We start from the raw sequence: 24,227 nt of genomic DNA on the forward strand, positions 1-24,227 counted from the left end.
AATAACTTTATATTACTTGATATGAAAGTAAAATTAGTTGCTTAGAGTGACCAAAGTTACATCTTATTTTTAGGTGTGAAATTCTTTTAACTTCTAAAACTGTTAACTGTTCACTCATTTAAATCTTTGTGTCGTCTGCAGTGCCGTTTATTCTGAAATGAGACAAAACCTGTCCTGAAGGCACTTACGGTCACTCCATGCAACGCTATCCACCTACCTTCGCTCCAATGGACCCTCAAGTGGTCCCGCCCCCTCTGAGCAGCAGCCAATCAATGATCAGCGGCCTTGATAAATCACCGGCCAGCACGTTCAAACCGGGCCACTCACGGAGCAGCAGCACAGGATCCTCCAAACAATCAAAACAGGTAGAAAATTGTTACACAACCTCATGTACCAACATCTTTGCCTGAGTTGATGCCTAAATAAACATGTAAACAATGCTGTTATTGTTTTTACTAATTCAAATGTATATAAGTAGTAAAACGAGGGGCATATAAATGACAAAAATACTACCAAAAACTGTCCAGGTTAGTGTGTTGTGGAAAATTATTGAATCAGACAATTCTTATAGTACAATTTTAAAATGTTCTGATCGTTTTTCCTCCATGTCCGTTTCCAGTCTCGTCACTGGGAGGTGTTAGATGATCTGCAGAACATGGACATGTATTCAGTCCCTGGATCAACTCTGGACCTCAGTATTCCTGGGATCTGTGAGGGATACCTGATGAAGAGGAGGAAGTACCCGCTCAAAGGCTGGCACAAGGTGAGCACAGGACTTCAGACAAACTGTCATATAAACCAGCATTTGTTGACTCTGTTTATCGTGATTCAGGTGTCAGACCCTGCACAATTTTGTTTCTGCTGGAGCAAAGTAAGACAAAACCCTGACATCAGCCTCTTTCAATTTACAACTTGTTATAAAGTTAAACAAGATTGTGTCATTTAAAAGATTTAGTGGCATAAAAGTGAAGTTATCAATGCCTTTGGTAACTGTAATGTTTACAAAATGTGACATTTTCTGTATTATAGAGGATATTCCAGCATGGAGGATACCACTCATTCAGCATGTGAATGTTTTTCCAGCACTGTTTCGGAGTGGCCTTTTTTATCTTTCTAAGTTACAAACTGTAAGATAAAGGTTAAAACTTACTTTTAGCTTCTTCTTTGAATATAAAAGTTGTTAATTGGTTGTTTCAGGGTTTCATTTACTTAGGCACCCGTTAGATATACTTTATTTGGCAAGAAAACGAGCCCAAAAAGGGTATTGGTGTCTGAAGATGACCTCACTTTGACATTGACAGAAACAAGACACTTGCTCCCTTATGAAAAGAAAAGCAACCAATGTAGAGACCCTTTATTCCAGTTATGCTCCCAACATAACCCTGTGGATGGCTTTAAGCTGCCCAAATGCATTCGCCTTCATTGGAGCCAGGCTTCAAACATGCAAGCTCCAGATAGTGACAATGCCAATGTTACCTGACCTACCAGCCTTCCAATCCAACTGTGTTTACTGATGGGCACAAAGAGTCAAATTTTTACCAGGGCGGACATGTCCCCTCTCCCATGTGTTCTGATTTTTCCTACTTGCCAAATGTCTTATGTGCATTTCTCTTTGTTCTTGTGCACCAACACCAGCTGCATGGTGACTTTAAACCTTAAATTAAGTTGGCTTGTTGTTTAACTTGCTCTGATTTTTGCTTTTTCAGAGATACTTCTTGTTAGAGAAAGGAATTCTGAAGTACTCCAAGACGCAGCAAGATGTAAGTGATGCTGTCTGTTTATCCTCACTGATTCCAGTGCAGTCTTACCAGTCTTAGTAACATTAATCGAACTGCTCGATATAAGCTTTGTGTTTTGATTTTAGATCCAGAGAGGGAAGCTTCATGGCTCACTGGACGTCAGTTTAGCAGTTATGTCCATCAACAAGAAGTCCAAACGTATCGACCTGGATGCTGGAGACAACCTCTACCACCTCATGGTAACTCAGACAGAGCTGTACTGAAAGTCTTTACAATCCTGATAATATTTACAGTAGATTAAAATGTTTTAAACGTCATTAGTAAGTATTTATGTTTAGCACAAAATCATATTTGTCACTAAGTTTGGCAAACAAAACTATAAAGTACACTTGACTTGCTCTTTATCACAAGTTTAACTCATTGTAGTCGACATGATCAAAAAAAATAGAAAAATACAAAGGGTTTAACAACTCTGTGAAGTCTGTAAGCTGCCACAGTGATGCTTAAGGTAAAATTCTAAGGCATGCAAAACTATGCACACAATGAAAGAGCTAACGTGCTGATGATCAGCTGGCTAAATAGTCTCTGTTTAGCATCTTAGTTTAGTGCAGCAGGGTGCTAATTCCTGATAATTACCAAGTTTTAAAGTCATAAATGTGAGAGCCAATATTGCCAAAAACTGTGGCATAATCAGAGTAAACGAGGAAGAAATGGATAAACACAGACTCTAAAGGTTTAATTATTTATCTCTTTTCATTTGATTGAGAGTTCTGAATGTTTTAGTGGTGATTTCACACAAAAATGTCATCTTTTTGCAGGGAGCAGGTGGCCTAGTGGTCAAAGGCGCTCCCCATGTATGCGGGTTGCCCGGGTTCAAATCCGGCCTGAGGCACTGTACCGCATGTCTCTCCCCCACTAGTGACCCTGTTTCCGATTCTATCCACTGTCCTCCTCTATCTAATAAAGGCACAAAAATGCCCCAGAATAAATCTTTAAAAAAAAAGGAGTCATCTTTTTATCAACCCTATGGCAAATCTTAGAAGAAGAATTAAATCATTGTTTAAATATTCTATCAAATGTCTGAGTATTTGATTGTCTACCATCCTACTATTTTTCTGTATCCCTAATTTTTTTGTTCTTTTCTGTTATTTTCTTGCTTTTTCCCCTTCTTAGGCAAAGAGCCAGGACCTCTTCTACATCTGGTTGACCAAGCTTTGTGCCCATCGGGTGTTCAGGAAAAATGAGGCGATGAGCGTCCATCATGGCGTCCTTCACGCTCTGTCTATGGGTCCAACCAACCTGCCAGCCATGGCAACACTGGCCCAGCAGAACAGAGCAATGGTTGGTGGAGATATAAGTTATTTAATCAGAAGATTAAACTCTTTGTAGCCCATTTCCATTAAAAAATCAAGCAAATGTATAGAAGACTACACAATTAATGTTTTAGCACCTTCTGAGCAAAATTTATTTTAAAAAATGTCTGAAATATTATCTGTTATCACAATCCTACATGAAACTGGAGGTTTTGTCACAATAAGAAGAGAAATCTGATCACTTTCTGAGACTGTTTCAATACAAGCAATCTTGTGAGTTTTCAGATTTAATGCTTATTTCGAAACTCTATGAATGGGGATCATAAACTCTATAAATCAGGTGCAACAATCCTAGAAAAAAGCCTGGGAAATACTTAAGCACTTAAATGTTTTAAATGTTGCAAAAAAAGAGGAATATGTAAGAATTTTTCTTCTGACACTCCTTCACACCATCTTTCTCCAGCTTCCTCATTACGCCAGCTCAGCATCCATTTACCAACCAGAGATGATAAACCCCACACCCGCCTCCATCCCCACCATGGCCTCCAACCCTGCCATGGCCTCCATCCCCACTATGGCCTCCAACCCAGGTGTGACCAACAAGGTGTCAGCCTGGCTGCAGCAGACCCACGACATCGACGCTACATCAAACGGTAAGGACCAGAGGAAAGCCTGGTTTTAACAATAGAAACCAAAATACCCACTACATTTTTAATTGTTTATTCTAAACGAGAGATTTCATGTTGGAGGTAGAGTTATGCCCACACGGGGTTTTTTATAGATGTTCCCAAGCCCCATCATTTTTCAGAGTTTCATGCAAATGCGTGTGTGCCTAATGCCCCGAAAAAGGAGCCCATGTGGGCGGAAAAAACCTTTATACACCTATGATGGAGCTCTGGCACTGATAAGGCTGTCCTGGTTCTCTCTTGCAGGTTAATGTAGTTAAATACTTATATTTATATATAGAAGCATAAAAACTAGGACATAACCATGCGTTAGAATGATGTTCACTCATGTTTTTGTAGGAATCGATGTTAACATTGAAATTTCCCACCTCCTGCATCGCTCATTCTTGATCCTGTATTTTCAGACCTGGCTCGCTGTCAGACCGAGCTCACAGAGCTCGCTCAGCTCATTCAGCGCCTCCACTGGCTCGAAGGGGGACTGCCGATCACAAACACAGACCTGGAGATGAGGATCAGCATGCAGGTGAGAACTCTGGTTACAGGTGTTGATGTTAGGGATTGGTCAGACAGTGTTTCGCTGGATTTTTTTTCTTTTTTGTAGCCAGTCTATTTTTAGGCCTTAACCTTTAATTCAAAGAGAGATACACCTGATTTAAAATGCCTTCGACTTAAAATATTTGAATTATAGAGACAAGAAGGTAAACATCAGACCTATAACTGATTTTTTTTCTAGCATAGTGAAAATAGAATCTGTTTTAGCTCCAGTCTTGTTTTGCAGCAGAGGCTGCAGGAAATGTTTGTACTATTGTTTCTCTGTATCTTAAAAGAAAGCATAACTAAAGCTCTTTTGCTTTTTTACAGCTAAGGCTTCTGCTCTTTTTCAGAGCAGCATTATAGTTTGCATAATCCTTTGAAGATCTTTATTTAAAGGAATCATATTTAGGTCAAAACCTACAAGTCAGATCAGATTTATGTGAAATAAAACCAGATACTCTGACATGTGTAATTTTAGAGCTTTGTACTGAAGAAATGTTTGTGTTTGGATAAAAAGAGGTCAGATTTAGCTACTTATTTCACCTTTAAATATCCTTAACTCTGTTTATCTGTTTCAGAATCTCACTCTGGAGAAACCAAAGAAGAAGCCAGGGAAAGTGTTTGGTCACTCCAGGACTTTGTCCCGTGTTGAAGCTCTGGGAATGGTAGGACAGTGTTTGAGTTTTTCTTAATCTTGAATATTCTATACATATAGTTTTTTATCTTTTAGTTGTGATATTTCACCTCTGCCTTGTGTTCTTCAGTTCAGTTCCAGTCACCTGAGCACAAACGGCAGTTCTGGTTTGGGAGCATCCATTCAGTCCATCCCTGACTACGTCTACTCTCAGCTATCCAACCCCCAGGTGACCTCACCTGAGGCCAAGAAGCTCCACCAAGACATCTGCACTGTTTCTCAGAGAAGTACGATTTTTTTTGTCTTAGATCTTTTAAAATATCATAATAAACAACATTAAATCAGAATATTCAGCCTTGTTCCTGTCTACTAAGAAATCTTGTATATCTTTCATTTTGCTGTGCATAAATGGTGTCAGTTTTTCTCAGACCAGTTCTTAAAACTGTCTCTAAAAAGTTTTAAATTTAGATATAAAAAGTGTGAAGGCACTTTCTGCAGGACTTTGCTTCCCATATTTGATAATAAAGAATAATGAATTATCTCATCTAGGGAGTGTAGGACTTTAGTTTTTGTTGGTGGTATCCAAACGGGGTTAGTTATTGATGATTTTTACTAGATTTATATCAGAACTTGGTATTCTGGCATCATGACAAAACAGATGATACACTGGAATTAAAGATTAGAAACATCAGCTTTGCTACTCTTCATTACAGTTCATTTTATGTGTCTAATTAAAGATGGTGACTAGAAAAGCTTGTGTTTTATTTGTAGTTCATACTTCCCTGAAGTCCATCCATGATGTTTTAACCTTTGAGAGAGAGAGACTGAGGCAGGCCTGGACTGGACCAGACCTGAGACAGAACACCTCGCATCAGCTCGCCACTCTCTGCAGCACGCTGTCCGAGGTAACACACTCATTCACAAACACAAACAAAGGTGTTAGGAGCACAGCAAGGGTTTCATCAAACTTGAATAAGCGCTGTTTCCTTAAGTTAAAAGTGTAGCTGTCTGACATGAATTTATAGACTTTCCCTCCCTCTTCCTCTCTGTTCACTCCCCCTGTCACCCTCCTCACTTTTACCTTCACTCTGATTTATTTACTTTAATAAAGAGTGAGCTTGAAAGAGAGAGAGAGAGTGAGTATCGGGGCTGAGAAAAGACAAAGGAGGCCCAGCCCTCGCTGTCTGTTGGTTTGTGAAACTGTTGAGCAGGTTTGGTTTGTTTTTAAGACACAAGTTATCACAGGCACGTCTCCTCCAGGAACACACCTTCACAGTCTCCCTCTCTCCACTCACAATCTCTGTCACACACTGAAACTGAGCAGACTGATTGGATGATTCCTGCTGTCAGGCTGACAGTTTTAGTCACTCTTCTTGTTCGGTGTTGCATGAGCTTTCCTCTCTGCATGTTTTCTGTCATTTCTGCATGTGACTCCTCGTCTTTTTCAACCAGCTGAGCATCAGTCGTTGTGGCTTTGGGGTTTTATTTTTGTTGTTTAGTTGCCTGGCAGCTGGCCGGAGCAACTGATTCACGAGGAAACATGTTGGTTAACCTGGGGAAAGTTCTGCAGAGCAGGTTCAGTAAAGTCTGGGATTTCTGAGGGAAACTGGCTCCACGAAACAAGTAGAGTTAGTAGTGGATCCCTTATTTTACTAACAGTGTTATAAAAGCAGTAGTGTTTGAATTTAAAAGTTTTGTCCCGAAAAAAAGGAGCCAGACTGAGAAATCATCAACAGATTGTTCCTTTTTCTGCCAAACAAATGTTACAGGATGCAAACGCCCCCTTTTCTGTGAGCACATAGAGTCTGAATCTGAACACAGGAGTTCTTAACAAAGCTAAAACACTGTTCTCCATTCTCTGAACCAAATGGTCAGGTACCCAGACTCATTTAACAAACCTGTTGGCATAGCCTTACGCACTTCTCCTAGCTAGACACAGTTTGCAAAACCCACTTGCTGCTCTTTTCAAATCTCCAAAAACATTCTTGCACTCTGTAAAACACATGTTGCATTGTGATGTACTTGTAATGCAGAAGGTGACCACTGGGGGCAGAAGTTAGGCACAATTTAAGCTTCAAAAACTCATCTCTACTGATGTGGAACCAGTTTAGGCCACTTCAGAAAGTGAGTTAGATTTGATATAAAAGATGGAGGGAGAACATCTGAGAGTCTGAGGAAGAGGAGTGAGAGAGAAGACAGAGAGGAAGACCAACACTAAGAACAGTCATTTATCGGGATGTGTCATTTTATCTTTATGTCAGTATCGACACATATTAGCATCAGTAAATATGAAAATTATGCCGATATTTTGGCTATAAAAATCTGCCTATATCAGCCGTATAAACAAGAAGTTAGAGGAGTTTTAGTCTGGACCAACAGACCTTCATCAGCTTGTGGAAATATCATGAAAGACGTACCGCAATAGGCTGGTCGCAGTTTGATAATTGGGTTTATCCTTCACGTTGTTCTACTGAAATCAAGTTTAGTCGTGAGAGTTTCTGTGAGATCTCAAATCTCCACCGTGAAATCACTAGTGCGGACAGCAGGTGTGTGGTCTCACATTTTTGCCAAATCGTGTTGTGTTTACATTTGGAGGATAACAATGATATAAATCACTTGAAACTGTCCTTATGTCCTTAGTTTTTCAAATTTTTTTATTTTATTTATTTTGCAAATATGAATGTAATGAATATCAGCTAAAATCCAATATTGTGCATCCCTTGAAATATCAGATGAAATTCAAGTAACAGTGATAGTCATTTCTCATAGAATGACAACGAGGGATGAAATATCAGCCAGTGTTATGTAATGCATAAACTAAGGCTGAGTTTTAATTATTTCTTTAGGGAAAAAATAAAAATAAAAAACAGAAGTAGAAAACAAAGATTCTGACACTGCAGTCTGCTCTTGCATTGCCAACTTTCATCTGGTTGTTTGCCATGATGAATCAACCTAATGAAGTGCAGTGTCTGTTTTTTTTAGATTAATTTTGGCTTTTTGTCCCTTTATTAATAGTAAGTAAAGTTTATTTGCATTTTTCACAGACAGCAATCACAAAGTGCTTTACACAGACAAAAAATACAGTGAATAAAAGTGATGGTATTAAATCACCACATGACTGCAATAGTCGTAACAACAATAGTATAGTATGAAAATATCAGCAATAACATTAGAAACACACACAATATAAACAGTTCATACTACATGAAAGAGAAATCAGTTAACCAAAGGCCTGTCTGAACAGGTGAGTCTTTAACTGACTTTTAAAGTAATTCACAGAGTTTGCAGAGCACAAATACAGGGGCAGCTCATGCCACATTTTTGGGGCAATGGCTTGAAAAGCTCTATCACCCTGAGTCTCTAGGTGAGTGCGTGGGACAGAGAGAAATTCTAGTATGTTTGATCTGAGCTGGCGGGTTGTCTGGATGGGGTGGAGAAGGACAGTGGATAGAATCAGAAACAGGGATGAGAGAGTGGGGGACAGACATGCTGGACCGGATTCCAACCCCGGCTGCCCACATACATGGGGCGCGCCTTAAACCACTAGGCCATTAGCACCCCGTGTAATGTTTAGAAGCAAAAGAGCATATCTTTGAATTGTGCTGTAAAAGTGTGCTGGAGTGTTTTGTGCTTTGATTGTTGACTTTTCTACGTATTCCCCTCTTCAGGTGTGCAAAAGGTTTTCCTTCTTTCAATGTTCATTTTGGAAAATTTTACTGTTTTTTTGCAGTTGTGGAATTTACAGTAACTTTACCCTGTAGCAACCACTGACCTGAGTGTTCTCTATTATCTCTAGTGTTTGGCTTGTGATGGCTGTGTTTACAACGTGAGAATAGAGTTTGTTTGATTTTGACCACGGATTCAGAGGTTTTTTTGAAAAATAGCTTGAAAACTGTGGTTTGTGTTCAGTGTTTAGAGAAAAGGGAGAAAGAGATGGTTGATAACCGACTTTGTGATATCTGTCATCTCTAACTGGAGCTTCAGGTTTTGTCGAGCCAGATGCTCAAACACGTACGGGTTTCTTCTCCATTCCTCGGTCATTTCACAGATTTCCTCTTTTTTGATGGGCTATGACTCCACTCAAATCAGAGAGTGATGTTTGAATAAAAGCTGAGTTAGGTTTTTGGAATGTGAAAGCTTTTGGAGCTCAAGTCAGTCTCTAGACCAAGAGTCTAAATCCTTTTGAGACTCTGCTGCATCTAATTCAACCTTTTCTTTAGTCTTGCATCATTTAAACTTCTTATATAAACACTGAAACACTCCTAAAGTATGTTTAGACTCACCAACTTAAGCTTTTAGAACTTTAAACTGCAGTTGTAGAGGAAGAAATGGTCATTTTGACTCATTCAAGTACAAAAAAGCAGTAAATTCCAGCAAAGCTGCATGCTTGTTTTGCATGTTTCAGTTTAAAAATGTCTCTGCCTTGTCTCTGCTTTGGCCTCCCTCACGGTATGTTTTTGCTGTCCTGTGTTTCCTCTGCGTGTGTCTTGCATGGCTGCTCTGTGTATTCATGTATCAAACCTTTGCATGCTGTTTCAGCTTGACATACAGTCACGTCTGACCAAAGTCCACTCGCTTTCCCTGTCCTCTGACTCTACCGACGAATCCTTCTGCACCGTCCGTCCTGACCAGGTGTGTACTGCGCTGTGGTTCTGAAAGTTTCTCTCTCTGTCCATGTTTCAGTATCCACGGTCTCTCATTTTCATGCATCATCATCTGGCACGTAACTTTTTTCATGGGAGGAATCTAACAGCTGTTATAAACTGGGTGTGTGCAGGCTGCATGGCTGCTTGATTTTATTTCAGGCGTGCATCTTAACCAGTCAGTGCTACATCTCATGCACAGAGAATCTAGGGAATAAAGGTCTTAAAATTTTAACCACAAACCATGCACATCTCTTGGACAAACTGGACAGGAAATGCTAGATAGAGAACCATATTTACCTTGTTTTAACATATACTTATTTCCATTTCTGGCATTTCTGTCACCTTAGTAGTACAGAATACTTTTATTTTGAATTTTCCTGGCTCTATTCTACAAGGATCAAGTCACTTGAAGGGAGATTTATTGAGTTAAAAGTTATAAAGAAAGACAGGAATGTGGCTGCAGGGAGACACAGCCAACACGTAGCACAAAGACGCCTGGTATGACGGTGCAAGCTGGAGCTGACATGCGCTGCAGCTGTCACACAGCCAGCACGCACCCAGTCTGAACCAGTTGAACTCTCCTGCAGGTTCCCACAGCAGAGCTCATGTAGGATGAACAGATACAACCTGTGATAAGAAAAACATGTCAAAGACAGTAGGGGGTGTTTCCACCTAAATGTGTCGCAAAATTTTAACAAATTATTTGCAATTTGGCAGGTGATACAGCAAATTTATGTCTGTTTCTATCCAGTGTTTGCAAATATTAGGAGTCAACAGGTTGAGCAGAAGGCAGCATTAACTTGAAAAGGGAAAATGCTGCATAAGTAGAGGATTTTATCATCAGAAATAGAGTTTTTAACAACGTTTTTCTGAATTTATGAGCTCTTTGAAGAGATCTAGTAACAGCCCTGAATGCTGACGTAATCGTGTTTATCCTCCGCTCGGCTGCTTATTGTTTTTCCACCGCAAAAAGATGCACTTTTTTCCTCCTCTTTCAAGCACAGATACTTAGAGCTATAATCTGACTTGTTGATTTACAATTTGCAGCAATTCCAGTCATGTTTTATTAACAAATATTAAATGCACATAAACTGGTGGATCAAACCCTCACTAGTGCAGTCATGCTCTTTGAGCTGATGGTCCCATTAAGCCATCCTGCTCTGCTGCAACACTTATTTTTGTTTGATTTATCTGTAGATTATTCTTCTCTTTATGTTTGTCATATTCCAACACTTTTTATCTAAAATAAGTCCAAAAGCAGAAGATTAGTGATGCAAGGCACTGGAATTTTGCTGATATTTACAGATTCATTCAGCTGAGCTCGATACAAATACTGTTCTGTAAATGTGTGTTTCAGAACTAAAACTGAGTTCCTTAAACACACATCAGGTTTAAGGAATAAGGATGAATGGAGGAAAAGACATGAACTGATGTACAGCTGTTTGTTCTGCTTTAAAATCCCCAAACGTCTTCACATTTACCGCCAATATTTTCGGCAGATGTAGGCAAGTTTTAACAGATGATATATTGGTTACAAATGTTGTCAAAAAATGTAATTTCTGCTGATGCTGATATCATGCCTATATCTATAATCTATTATCAAAATATTTAGTGATTAATTGTCTTTCTTTCAACGGTCTTTATTCCTAATTGATGCAGCTCTACTGTAGAAATTTTGTGGATGACATTGCTATGGACTGAACTCTTTACTCTCTTCACTCTGGGGTTCTTTTGTGCTTACGTTAATTCTCCTGTAACATTTTTCCTCCCTGAAGTCTAACAGTCTGGCTTTAACTGTCACTCGGTCCAAACTGGTCATTTAAAATCTAAAAGCAAAGTTAAACCCATAATCTGCTGTCTGCACAGAGGACTCCATCCATGGGTCGTCACAGTCATCGGGCGCCGTCTGTGGCAGATTCTATGGCCGAGTATTTCGACGCCAGCGAGGTGATCGTGTGTGAGACGTCGTCTGAAGCCGAGGCGTCTGATGAGTCGGGTCTGAGTGACATCACGACCACGAGCAACTCCGAGCCAGAAGAGGGACACAGTGAGTGTTCAGCTTTATCAAGCAGATTTTCATGACCGGTCGAAGGCTTTAAATAATATCTCTCCCCTCTCTTCCTTTTCAGCCACGGCCACCCTCAACTACAGAGCAAGTCTGAACAACGCTCAGGAGAGACCGAGCCCAGTGCCACCCAGTACCGGTAACACCCTTTTTCAGCTGAACTTTGACATCAGTCTATTTAGACAGCTTATGAGAAATGATTACCACACAAAGTAATGAATACACTAAATCAGTGGTTCCCAACCTGGGGTCCAGGCCCCCCTAGGGGGGGCGCCAAAGACTTTGGACCTTGTCTACTTTGATGTTCTCAATATTAGATGTAAATACATATTTTTTTTTAAAATCATGGTAAGAAACATAATTTACAACAGTGTATTAAGACCACCCTGAAAGATAAAAAAATTAGAGGATTCATTCAATTTTTTTTTTTTTTGGGGGGGGGGGGGGGTTGGATAAAAAATAAACTTTTTTTTAAGATCATAAAGTCTATCTATATTTATAAGACGACAAACTCAGAATTTAAAAGTTTTAAAAGTTGTAAATAAAAAAGTATTAAAACATCAAAAATATATGAAGTTTTTAAAACCATAAATTGACAACATTTTAATAAAAATATATGAGAAACCAAACTGAGACAGCTGTTGGATAGTTGCCTTTTAATTTTCTAATCTCAAAAATGTAAAGTTTTGGTTGGCGTGCATTTATGACTTTAAAAGTTCAAAATTTCTATTTTTTTTCTTTTAAATTAATGAACTTTTAAATGTAAGAATTTAGAGTTTTTCTTAAGAATGAACAGATCATCAAATGTTTTTTTCTAGAGTGGATTATGTCAATGAAAAAAATAAAAATTCACATGTATTTTTTCCAAGTGGGTCCTGGGGGGCTGAGCTTTTCTTACATCAAATAGGGGGTCCCTTAGGGAAAAAGGGTTGGGAACCACAGCACTAAATGAAAAAGTTAAATTCAGGCCCTTTAAAATAATGTAGGAGACCGACTAAGAATTTCAAATATAAAAATTTAGAGTTATAAGCGATCTCTATCTTTTTATATTTTATTTTTTGAAACGGGATAAAACTAAGGAGAAGTTTAGTCATCATGTGACGTAGATGTCTGCAGGTGTGAAGAAGAGAAGTTCACCTTAGAGTCTCAGAAGGAGTCTTTAAGAAGTCTGTACTTTGTCTCTGTGATCCAGGCCGTCGCACCACCCTCCCCGCTCCAGGAACAGACAACAGCCACATCGGCATCATGACCATCCTGTACAACAACATCGGGAAGGATCTGTCCAGAGTGTCGATGCCGGTGGCTCTGAACGAGCCAGTGTCTCTGCTGCAGAGACTCAGCGAGGAGCTCGAGTACACCGAGCTGCTCGACATCGCAAACCACATCGACGACCCGTTTGAGAGGATGGTGAGTTTGACTTGCTTTTATACCTTTTATACAAGATTTGTTCTCAATTTTTTTATTTTTATTTATTTATTTTTTTTGCATCTTTTGAGCTTCTGGTGTGACTTTATGCAGAATCTCTACACTCAAGATAAAAGAATCAACCAGTTTTTATTTAAATATCACAAGAACAAGAGTCCATACATGAGTCAAATCTCTAGAATACTGTTTTGCTGTCTTTATTTGGACTTCTATTGTTGTGTTGCCTTCATATTATCCTGTGGGCTCTTTACATTGTTTTATTTTTAAGATGCCTGCAGTGTTTAATAGAACAGGGGGTAAATAATCTGCTTTTGAAAAATTAAAGAAAATGTTAGATGTTTGTGTGATATTAACCATTTTAAAAGATGTTTATATAACAAATGATGATATTGTGACTGAATTATTGTCATGATATCGTGCTTCTTTTGACCCTGTCCTCTATATTCATTCTGTCTCCAGGTGTACGTGGCAGCATTCTCCATCTCCGGTTACGCCTGGGCCACCTGGAGGTATCGCTACAAACCCTTCAACCCGGTCCTGGGAGAAACCTACGAGAGAGAAGACCGAGGCTTTAAATTCGTCAGCGAGCAGGTGAGCAGCAGAGAAACATCCTGATATATCACTCTTGAGGTTAATTTAACAGTTTTCAGAGCAAAGGGAGCGGTCTAAAAAGCCCCGCTGCTGTTGTACTGTGTAGTATCTCCTATTAAAATGCCTCTGGTCCAATCGGATGACTTTGTCTGATCTGACTGATGACTGTTTTTCTACCAGGTCAGCCATCATCCTCCCATCTCTGCGTGTCATGCTGAGGCAGAAAACTTCACCTTCTGGCAAGGTAGGAGGAACAGGAGTGTAGGAACGAGCCTCTTCTCCTCCTGTAGAGTTCAGCAGAGATGCAGCCTGATACTCTGTTTGCTTTTGTGTTTCAGATCAGAGATGGAAGAACAAGTTTTGGGGGAAGTCAGTGGAGATCATCTCGTCTGGACCCGTAAACGTCTCACTGCCAAAGTAGGTCAAAACTTCAGTTACACAGTTATTATCTGTAGCTCATATTAGACCAGCACTGCTGTGTGGAATGGATTTATTTATAATAGTCTAAATATTCTAATCACCTCTGTGTGATTTTTACTGCTTTAAGCCCACTTTTGTTACTTCTTTATGCCACCTTTTGCCCATTTTTTGACTTTTTTGTCCTGCCTTTTACAGTTTGCATTTTTTCCCCCATTTTTGCCACTTTTCACCCATTTTAAGCTGCCTTTTGCCATTACAGGACACTATTTTTCCCAATTTTTGCCACTGTTTGCTGCCTTTTGCCCATTGTGCTCTCATTCCACTAATGTTTTGTCTTTTTTTTAACCACTTTTTGACCATTTTTGCCACCTGTAGCTCTTTTTTTGGTCACTTTTCACCCAAATTTTGCCACTTTCTGCCCTTTTTTGCCACATTTTCTTGCCCATTTTTGTCACTTTTCATCCAGTATTTGGCATTTTATGCCGATTTTGCCCCTTATCACCTTTTTTTGCTGCTTTTTGACCATTTTGCCACCTTTAACTTACTTTTATTGCTACCTTAAGCCAATTTTGCCACTTTACAACACATAGATTGTGGCTCTTGCGATGGTATTTTTTAAAAACAATTTGGCTCTTTGGTTCAGTAACGCTGATCTAAGACATGATTAAATGTTAGTGTTTTATTTCCTAATCTTCTAAATTTTTGTTTGCAGTTATGGCGATCACTACGAGTGGAATAAGGTGGTAACGTGTATCCACAACGTGCTGAGTCAGCAGCGCTGGTTGGAGCACTACGGCGAGGTGGTGATCAGAAACTTGAAGAGCGACGTTTGCACCTGTAAGATCACGTTTGTCAAGGTGAGAACAAACACAGGTTCATGCAGGCTGTTAGTTAATAATATAAAAGTGACTGCTCTCCTCTTTAACGCCGTCATCGCTCCGCTCTGTGTTTCAGTCTCGCTACTGGAGCTCTGATAACAGTAAGAACGAGGTGCAGGGCGTCGTTCTGGATCAGGCTGGGGAGGTGGTCCATCGTTTTGGAGGTCTGTGGCATGAAGGAATCTTCTGTGACACCCTGCCGACACCAAAGTGCATCTGGAAGCCCAGTGAGTAGCATCGATTAGCTTTCTGACACCAGTAAAGTTCAGTTCTTCATTTTTCAGCCAAGTTCTAAAACAAATGATGTCACTTCCTGTTTAGACGTGCAGCCTGACGACCACTTCCAGTTCTATGGCTTCTCGCAGTACACCAGAGAGTCAAACGAGCTGACGCCACAGCTGGAGGCTGTCCTCCCACCCACAGACACCCGGTTCAGACCGGACCAGAGGTACAGTCATGTGAAAACACGGCTCTTTTACTTTATTTCTTTTTGAGTTTGAGTTGTTTTAACATCTCTGGTTTGAATTTCCCATCAGGCTCCTGGAGGAGGGTAAAGTAACGGAGGCCGATAAGAAGAAGGACGAGGTGGAGCAGAAGCAGCGAGAGAGGAGGAAGGAGATGGAGAAGAGAGGAGAGGAGCACATCCCCAGGTTCTTCAAGTAAGGAAAACTGTTAATATTTCACATTTATGCTGTAAAGATGATCCTTCAGCCTCATGACCTGCCATAGAACAAGTCTGCCAGAGCATATCTTTACATTTTTACATGCTGTAGTGACATTTTTGGAGTATTTGAATTGGCTTTACATCAATACAACCCTTAGAGCCCAAATTTTAATGATATATATGTGTATAAGTCCATAGTAACAAATTAAATTGCTTAAAAGTGCAAAAAAAAAACCTAAAAAAAAAACAGATAAATGAAAGCTTTTTTAAATTTTTTTACACATTTTCCTAAATACAGAGATATCATTGCTGTATCCTTTGAAATTGTGATTTTATAAACGGTGCACAAGATCATTTCAAACCACTAAAACATTTTTGAGTATGTTCATAACTTCATTTTTTTAAGATCCTCTCATCTTTATAAACTGGCAAAAACGGAAATAACGGACAGATTTGATTTGACTTCATGTTGAGGGTAGGGCTGGGCAATTATTTGCAATGTAGACTAAATCGTATTATGGCCTGCTGCAATTTTCAGACGCAGAAGTTGCAATATTTCTGTAACATGAAATGTGTCAAAATACCAGTTTAACAAATCAATTTTTTCAGCAGCAGAGATTTTTTATGCACATTATACAAACATTCAAATGTCATTTTTTTTATAATGGTTTACAAAAATCCTCCTTTTTGTGTTTTATGTTTGTTTTTCTTAATCAACATGAGTGACATAAAAATGATAATGTCCTTTAACAAAGCAAATGACATCACATTTGCAATACAAGCAAAAATAGTTAGCTCATTCTGTCTAAAACTGATGAAGCCTAGCGTTACTTCATGAAAGTCATACCCCAGCTGGGAGCCAGCCTCACCTCCTCCACCCCAGCCGCCTCCTTTATAGCTTAAAGCTTGTTGAACCCCCACATTCAGATTCATGCTACTGTGGATTAATTGCCTCTGAATGATTTCATTGTTTTCCATACACATGGTCTTATTTATGGAATTATTTATTGCTTGAATTTGTTGAAAAATACCTAAGATTAACCCAAGAATAATCGCATATTAAATCACAATTGCAATATTTGGGGAAAAAAAATCGCAATTAGATTATTTTTGCAAATGAAGCAGCAACCTCCAGTCCTGAGAAATGAAGCCAGAAAATGCAATACCACGAGTGTCCACTTGAGGCTGGTTGCAGAAACACTGAAAGTCCTGTACACAACACATGTTAATAAGCCATTTTAACACTAGGAATAAATTGGTTTACAGCCTGGTTCAAAAAACAAAATAGTCACATTTTTATCTTACAGTCTGCATAAAACATTCGCATTACTATAACCAAAGTATCTGGTTAGACATTGAAGATTTTATGCGGTCTAAAATATATTGAAAAGGTGTTGAGGTATTGAATTTGATGTCAGATTTCCTATAAATACTCGGCCTTAATTTCATCATAGTGAATGCATTGATGCTGAGAGCTTTACTAAACACAGCGCAGGGGTTTTTAAACATTTGTGTCCAAGGCATACTGAAGATCACGCCATAATGTTGAGGAAGAGAAGTCTGATTACTTTATAGTGTTGATGGAAGAGTTGACTCAGTCAAAGGTTGACGTCCAGGCATCAGGACAAAGTTTGATTGAAAAGCACTGTAATCGGTGACTTTTCTCCGTATGTAACAGAAAAACATCAGGCATGCAAGAGACACCTGGTACAAGAGCAAGTTATCGTCTTGTTTATAGAAGTTCAAATTAAAAAAATGATCTTCTCACAGGAAGCTGAAGGCTTGGCAGCTTGTTTTTCATGTTATTAGAGGCTGCTCTTGGTTTATATCAACTAAAGTGCATAAATCAGTGTTACTCAACTCTACTCAAGCAAAAAACCCAACTGTTGAAAAATACCTCAGTCACAATCTAAGTGGTGAAAAGTGGCAAAATAGGCATAAAATGGCAGAAACTGGGTAAAGAGCGGCAAAAATAGAGAGAAGTGGCAAAAAAGGCAGAAAGTGGCGAAAATGGTTGAAAAGCAGCAAAAATTAAGCTAGAATTAGTGAAAAGTGATGACAACAGGCAAAGGAAGCAAAAAGGGGTGAAGAAGAGAAAAAAGCAGCATTAAAAACAAAAGGCAGCTTAAATGGGCAAGAAATGGCAAGAAAGGGGAAAAACTGCAAAAAGCAGGATAAAAGTGGCAAAACGGGCAGAAAGTGGCAAATAGAAGGGGCCAAATGTGTTAACAGCAGTAAAAATGTATCAAAAGTAGGAAAAAATGGGAACAAGGGGCATGAATTTGCAAGGGCAATAGAAATATACAGTGCAAATAAAGGTTGACAATAAAAGTTGACTGTACGGATAATTTCTCAGGTCAAAGTTTACTTTTTTAAAAGTGTTTTGGGGGTAAATATTTCAATTTAAGACATAAAAGAGCCACAAATCCTCACAAAAGAGCCACACGTTGAGTATCCCCGGCATCAACGCTCACGTCTCAAACTAATCTTTGCTTTTAGTCTGAAAATATTTGAACTTTAGCTCCTAAACCAAACGATCTTCTGTAACGTCGGCATCTTGTTTTAAGGAACGATCATCGTTCAGTCTGATCACTAACCAGCTCTTTATTTTATTTCAGTAAATCTGTGGATGAAGCCGGCAGAGAAGTCTGGCTCTATAACGGAACCTACTGGAACATTCGCAAAGATCCGGGCTTCGCTAACACAGAAAACCTGGACCTGTGGTGCTGAGGCTGAAGACACTTTAAATAGAAACTAATCATATGTATAATATGAAGACAACCCCTCTGTATGATCAACTATACTCTGTTTTTACTGTAATCAGTGCAAAGATTCAGCTGTCAGTAGAGGAAAAGGCTCACAGAAGCATAAATGAACCTCTGATTAGAGATGTAGAGGTGAGATGCCGCTAAAGAACAAATGAAGACTGATTCAGATGAAGCCGGATGTCTTTCCAGCCTTTCATCGACCTCGAACCACAGTTTTAACCTAAAATCATTAAAGAAATCTTCATTTTTTATCACAGCCATGGAGGAAATGAGAGGGTAGAATCACGCCCTGGTTACGTTAGACTCCCCTCATGAGGGACAAATGTAAGATTGTGTTTTAACTTTATGTTAAATATTTTATTCAGGCTCTTTTTTTTTCCTGCTGAGGGATTAGAACAGATGAAAGCTTTTATTCTGGGTTATTTCTGTTGTTTTAGGGTGAACTGGTGCGTCTTTCTCAGAGGGTCTTTATGTATAAACGTATTTGTAAAGTCACTTTGTATTTTATGTGGCACTGCGTCGGTTTGTTGTAATAATCCTGTCAGACGTTTTAAAATCACGAGTTTATAAAGATTAGGAAGAATTTAAAGACTGACGGACTTCAAATGATCTCTTCTGCTCTCAGTTGATGCGATGACGTATTTTTATCGATGTTTCAACACATGGTTTTATTAAGGAAAAGAGACGACTGTTAAAATGTTTTTTCTTCATGTTTTTGTTTCAAATAAAAGATTCGACCATCCATGTCGTGTTTTTCCTTTTTAAACCCTTAATTTCCTGTTAGCTCAGGTTTTAGTCGGGACTTACTCCAGGAATATTTTACTACAAAGGGCTTGGTTAGGCTAAAGTTTAATGTGGATTAAAAAAGAAAAACTTTAAATGAAGAAAAGGAATTGCAGAGGTTGTTTTTGAATATCACATAGAACAGTTGTTCTCAACGTTGGGGTCGAGACCCCACTGGGGGTCGTGAGACACTGAGAGGGGGTCTCCAGATGCCTTAAAAAACTAGGAATATTTTTTTAATCCACACTGTTGCCACTTAACAACAATTTAGTCAGATATTTACCCGTTGTCATCACTTTTTCCCCCACCCATTTTGCCAACTTTAACACATTTTTGCCACTTAAAACCCATTTTTATGTCAGTTTTAAACCCTTTCACCACTTTCCTGCCTGTTTTTGCCACTTTTAAACCAAATCCTGCCACTCTCTGCCTATTGTTGACTCTGTTGACACATTATTGCCACTATGAACCCCTCTTTATCACTTCTTACGCCACATTTCATAATTCAATATGCCCATTATTGCCAGTTTCTGACTATTTTTGCCTAAGCTAACACTTTTTTGCCAGTTTATATCAATTTTTCATCCCATTTCACCAAATTTCCACCTATTTTTGCTACTTAAATGCCTTTCTTAATCCCCTTTTACCTCTTAATATGCCCGTTTTGCCATTTTTGGTTATTTTTTGCCACTTTTGTCTTATTTTTGGCATTTCTAACCCATTTCTGCTACTATTAAACTCCAACTTCACCACCTTTCCCTCCATTTTTTTGCCATTATAAACCCATTTTAGCTATTTTTAATGTATTTTAATTCTGTTCTAAATAAAAGGATTAACCTTTTTTAAGAGTTGCTGCACAAATGAACTAAAAAGATTTGTTTCTCTTATAAGAGTGGTTATGAGTGGGCTTAAAAGGTTGAGAATCACTGACATAGAAGACGGCTAGCTTTAATGGAGCATCCTCTAACACTGAAGGCTGCATGAGTTTGATTTAAACTGTTTTCATATGAAAGGAGAAATAGGCTCTTAATATAATCGAATAAAAACTGCAATTTGATTAATTTATCCAGTTAAAAACTGTTTTCTACTGCTGTAATGTCATTAGTGTATAAAAGACAGTAACATGGTATGACCATGAATAAAGAGCACTCTAAAATCTAAAGAATCCACCGATTTTCAAGAAAAAAAAAAGCATTTTTGAGTTTATGAAGTCCTAAATTTACAACAAATCCAAACAGCATTTTTAAAAGTGGTGGAAGAACAAAAAATGTAATAGACATTTGGAGTTTGAATGAAGAAAATTAAGGTGCATCTCAAAAACTGAATGTCATAAATCATATGTCAAACTTCATTATTTTCCATGTAGTTATCTTTAAAAAGTTAAATTTCCATTAATTCTAAATTCAAAACAGCAAATTTATGAGAATTTTTTGGAAATTGTGGAATTATAAATGAATGAGAAAATATTACAATTTTGTTATTTAAAATTCTGTAAATTAATGAAGGAAAAAAAGTTGAATTTAAAATATAAATTTCAGAGGGGAAAATACAATTTTGGAATTAATAAGTTGTAAATTTTATAGAAAAATAAATTGTGGAGTTTTACAAAAAGTATGTTTTTGAGAAATAAATTAAATTGTGGAATTTAAAATGTTCTGAATTTTTGTGAAACAAAGAAGGAACATTTGAGATGTAAAAGTACAACATTTATTTCTAAAAAATCAAATTTGGTTCAAATTTCAGATTTAAAAAAAAATGTGCATTTATTTAAAAATGGAAATGTGGAACTTAAAATGTAAATTTATGCAGGGAACAAATATACAGTTTAGAGGAAGAATACTTCACAGAGGTTGAATTTGAAATTTCAGTTTCTCAGAAAAAAATGGAAACTTTTAGAAAAAAAAATGGTTGGAGTTACAAAAAAAGTCAAATTTATGAAGGGAAAAATGAAATTGGGAAGTTTAAAATGTTTTTTGAGAAATAAATGGCAATTGTAGAATTAAAAAAATGTCTCTAGAATGAAAGTTTCACTTCATGAAACCAGAAAAATCTGTATATTTTGATTATATTCTATGTTTTCTGACATGCAGCTGTATGCTGGGAGAAGGAGGTGAAAACTGACGATCATGCTGAAGGACTCAGTAGCAGACCTCTGTAAACAGACGAGTAGAGGATTGTAGATTTAATGTCAGTCTTTATTCATCTTTCTTACTGAACATCATTTACAGATCCAGTCCCCGTCCCTGTGGTTTATAAAAGCTCCCAGCCTGCTCTCTGTCTGATGTAAACAGTGAAGTTACAGTGAGGTATTCATGAAAACAGGAGGTGGAACGGAGAACAGCGCCTCCTGCTGGCTGCATTCAAATCCTCTGCTAAAAGAAAACAATTGCATAAAAACATTTTTTAGAGTAAATATCAGTGAAGTTAAGAAACACACAGTGAGACAGAATAATGCTATATAAGTCAGTCTCTAACAGTAAAATGATCATGTAGAATAACTGAAATAAAATAAAGATATTCCTGTTTTAAATCAGCGAAACGTCCCGAACATCAAGCAGACAATCTGACAGTTTCCTCCTGGAACACCTGAACTATGAAAACAAATCCAGCAGTCTGGTGTCGCCTTAGAGAGCAAGTTTGACTGTTTATGTGGCAGCAGAACCTTATTTTTTATAGTTCATGCAAAATATTTTTATGGAATAAGAGACAGAGGTTGTGTGGTTTTACAGGCGTCTATTTCAGGTGTTTTATTACAATTCTTCTGTTTTCAGTAGGTTTTTTTCTGCACAGTTTATCCACACACTACGGCTGTATGCAGACCTGCCTCTGAGACATTTTCTCTGTAGTTCTAATACCAGTCTATGAAACTAATTCTGATATTTTTTATTGGTTCAGGCTCTCAGTCCTGGTCAAACACTCCGTCTAAACTGTAGCTGCGTTTAAGGCTATGGCTATGTTTCTACATGTAAACAACAGTAGGCTGATAGCACTGATAGCCCCTCAGAAACAGCAAGTTTAGAAATATTTCATCTAGAAAATGAGTAAAGATGTGCTGAGCTCTGTCAGGATATTCTCATATGAGTGAGTGAAGACGTTCAGCACAGGAATGTGGAGGTTAACCTGTGAAATAAGGACTGAAGACCGGGCAGCATTAGCAACCATTTAAACCAACTTATTTACTGACTGTCACTGTGATCCAGAGTAAACCAAAACTCGGGATCACAGGTGCAAAAAAAAATAATAAAAAATAATTCTAGGGTGAAAAGTCTTAAATTTAAAATAAAACAAATAAATTGTGTTAAGTAAAAAAAAAAAAAGCAAATTTATGAGAAATTTATGGAAACTGTAGAATTTAGAATTTGATCAATTCATGAAGAAACAATTAAAATTTTGTCCTTTAAAATGCTGTAAATTAGTGAAGGAAAATAATTTAAATATTGAAGTACATTTTTGAGGAATAAATGTTATTGTGGAATTGAAAATATTCTAAATTTTTGAGAAACAAAGAGGAGATCCAAAAGTCAAAAATTTAATTCAAAAAATTAAATTGTAGAATAAAAAGTCTGAAATGTATATAAAAAAAAAAAATTAATTGTGGAGTCTAAAAATAGTAAATTTATGAGAAATTTTTGGAAAATGTGAAACTATAAATTCATGAGAAAAAAATTACAATGTTGTCATTTAAAATGCTGTAAATTTATGAAGGAAAAAAATTAAAATACTGAATTTGAATTATGATTTTACAAGGGAAAATACGATTTTGGAATTAATGAGTTGTAAATTTATAAGAAAAAAATAAAAATTGTGGAGTTTAACAAAAAGTATGTTTTTGAGAGATAAATGGATTTGTGGAATTTAAAATGTTCTAAATTCAAAGAGGACATTTTTGAGATCTAAAAGTCCAACATCGATTTAAAAAAATTCAATTGTAGAGTAAAAAGTCTTAAATGTATAAGATAAAATATATTGTGGAATTTAAAAATAGCAAATTTATGAGAAATATATGGAATTTGTGGAAATATAAATTAATGAGAAAAAAAATTAACAATTCATAATTTGTTCATTTAAAATTCATTAAAATGGTATAGATTTATGAAGGAAAAAATAAAAAGTTGAATCTAAAATATACATTTCAGAAGGGAAAATACAATTTTGGAATTAATGAGTTGTAAATTAATAAGAAAAAAATTGAATTGTGGAGTTTACTAGAAGTACGCTTTTGAGAGTTTAAAATATTTTTAATTTTTGTGAAACAAAGGACATTTTTGAGATGTGAAAGTCCTTTTTTTTAATTTCATTGAGTTCAAATTTCAGATAAAAAATGTACATTTACTTAAAAAAAATGGAAATGTGGAACTTAAAATTTAAATTTTTGCGGGGGGAAAAAATCTACATTTTAGGAAAAATATTTTATAGTGGTTAAATTTTGGAATGTCAGTTTCACAGAAAAAAATGGAAATTTTTGAAAAAAAATGTTGGAGTTAAAAAAAAGGTCAAATTTATGATGGGCTAAAAGAAATTGTAAAGTTTACAATGTTTTTTGAGAAATAAATGGCAATTGTAGAATTCAAAGTGTCATAAATTTAAGGGGATAAGGAAAGTTTGGAGTGGAAACTTATAGTGCTGAAGTTCAACCAGCTCTAGAGAGTTTTCCTAACTCTAGTTGACTGTAGTGACCTTTATGATTTACATTTAGCCTCATTATGAATCATTAATCTAGGAAACAAAAGCAGCTGGACTGAATGATTCTGCTGAAAGCAGCACAGAGAGTGGATCATACCACACAGCGAGTCTCAGAGGCGAGGAAGCAGTTTTGAATACAGACAGTATTTGTGTTGGCAGTTTGACGACATCCTCTCTCTGATTCTTTGTTTTTTCAGCCCTTTGGACTTTCTAAGAAAACAGTTCAATGACAGTGTCACAATAGTCACGAGTAAAGCTGCAAAAAGAAAATAAAAGAATAAAATGAATAGATAAAAACACTTTTTAAGGACCAGTTTGAACTCATAGGGCTGAAAACTGAGCTAAGACAATGTTAGCTTTGATGCTAATGAACACAGAGGAACACATTAGCCAAATAA

General features: G+C 37.3%; 1 protein-coding gene across 4 annotated transcripts in view; it reads left to right on the top strand.

The window, feature by feature from the left end:
• Positions 1 to 19,105, top strand: part of LOC121503755 (oxysterol-binding protein-related protein 7-like) — a 33,251-nt gene extending 14,146 nt beyond the window's left edge. For 3 of the 4 annotated variants that reach the window (XM_041778301.1, XM_041778302.1, XM_041778303.1), the window contains 22 exons: positions 142 to 365; positions 620 to 763; positions 1,707 to 1,760; positions 1,865 to 1,978; positions 2,913 to 3,080; positions 3,516 to 3,705; positions 4,143 to 4,261; positions 4,851 to 4,937; positions 5,037 to 5,193; positions 5,678 to 5,811; positions 9,446 to 9,538; positions 11,419 to 11,599; positions 11,682 to 11,756; positions 12,810 to 13,024; positions 13,502 to 13,633; positions 13,814 to 13,877; positions 13,972 to 14,050; positions 14,766 to 14,910; positions 15,008 to 15,158; positions 15,253 to 15,379; positions 15,468 to 15,590; positions 18,214 to 19,105. In XM_041778301.1, coding sequence (XP_041634235.1) covers positions 198 to 365; positions 620 to 763; positions 1,707 to 1,760; positions 1,865 to 1,978; positions 2,913 to 3,080; positions 3,516 to 3,705; positions 4,143 to 4,261; positions 4,851 to 4,937; positions 5,037 to 5,193; positions 5,678 to 5,811; positions 9,446 to 9,538; positions 11,419 to 11,599; positions 11,682 to 11,756; positions 12,810 to 13,024; positions 13,502 to 13,633; positions 13,814 to 13,877; positions 13,972 to 14,050; positions 14,766 to 14,910; positions 15,008 to 15,158; positions 15,253 to 15,379; positions 15,468 to 15,590; positions 18,214 to 18,325 — 2,832 coding nt within the window. In that variant the 5' untranslated portion in view covers positions 142 to 197 and the 3' untranslated portion in view covers positions 18,326 to 19,105. The remainder of the gene's footprint in view (positions 1 to 141; positions 366 to 619; positions 764 to 1,706; positions 1,761 to 1,864; positions 1,979 to 2,912; positions 3,081 to 3,515; positions 3,706 to 4,142; positions 4,262 to 4,850; positions 4,938 to 5,036; positions 5,194 to 5,677; positions 5,812 to 9,445; positions 9,539 to 11,418; positions 11,600 to 11,681; positions 11,757 to 12,809; positions 13,025 to 13,501; positions 13,634 to 13,813; positions 13,878 to 13,971; positions 14,051 to 14,765; positions 14,911 to 15,007; positions 15,159 to 15,252; positions 15,380 to 15,467; positions 15,591 to 18,213) is intronic. The other variant, XM_041778304.1, reaches the window with a different exon arrangement.
• The last annotated feature ends 5,122 nt before the right edge of the window (positions 19,106 to 24,227 follow it).

Source organism: Cheilinus undulatus, linkage group 21 (genome assembly GCF_018320785.1).
Source record: "Cheilinus undulatus linkage group 21, ASM1832078v1, whole genome shotgun sequence".
Classification (NCBI taxonomy): domain Eukaryota; kingdom Metazoa; phylum Chordata; class Actinopteri; order Labriformes; family Labridae; genus Cheilinus; species Cheilinus undulatus.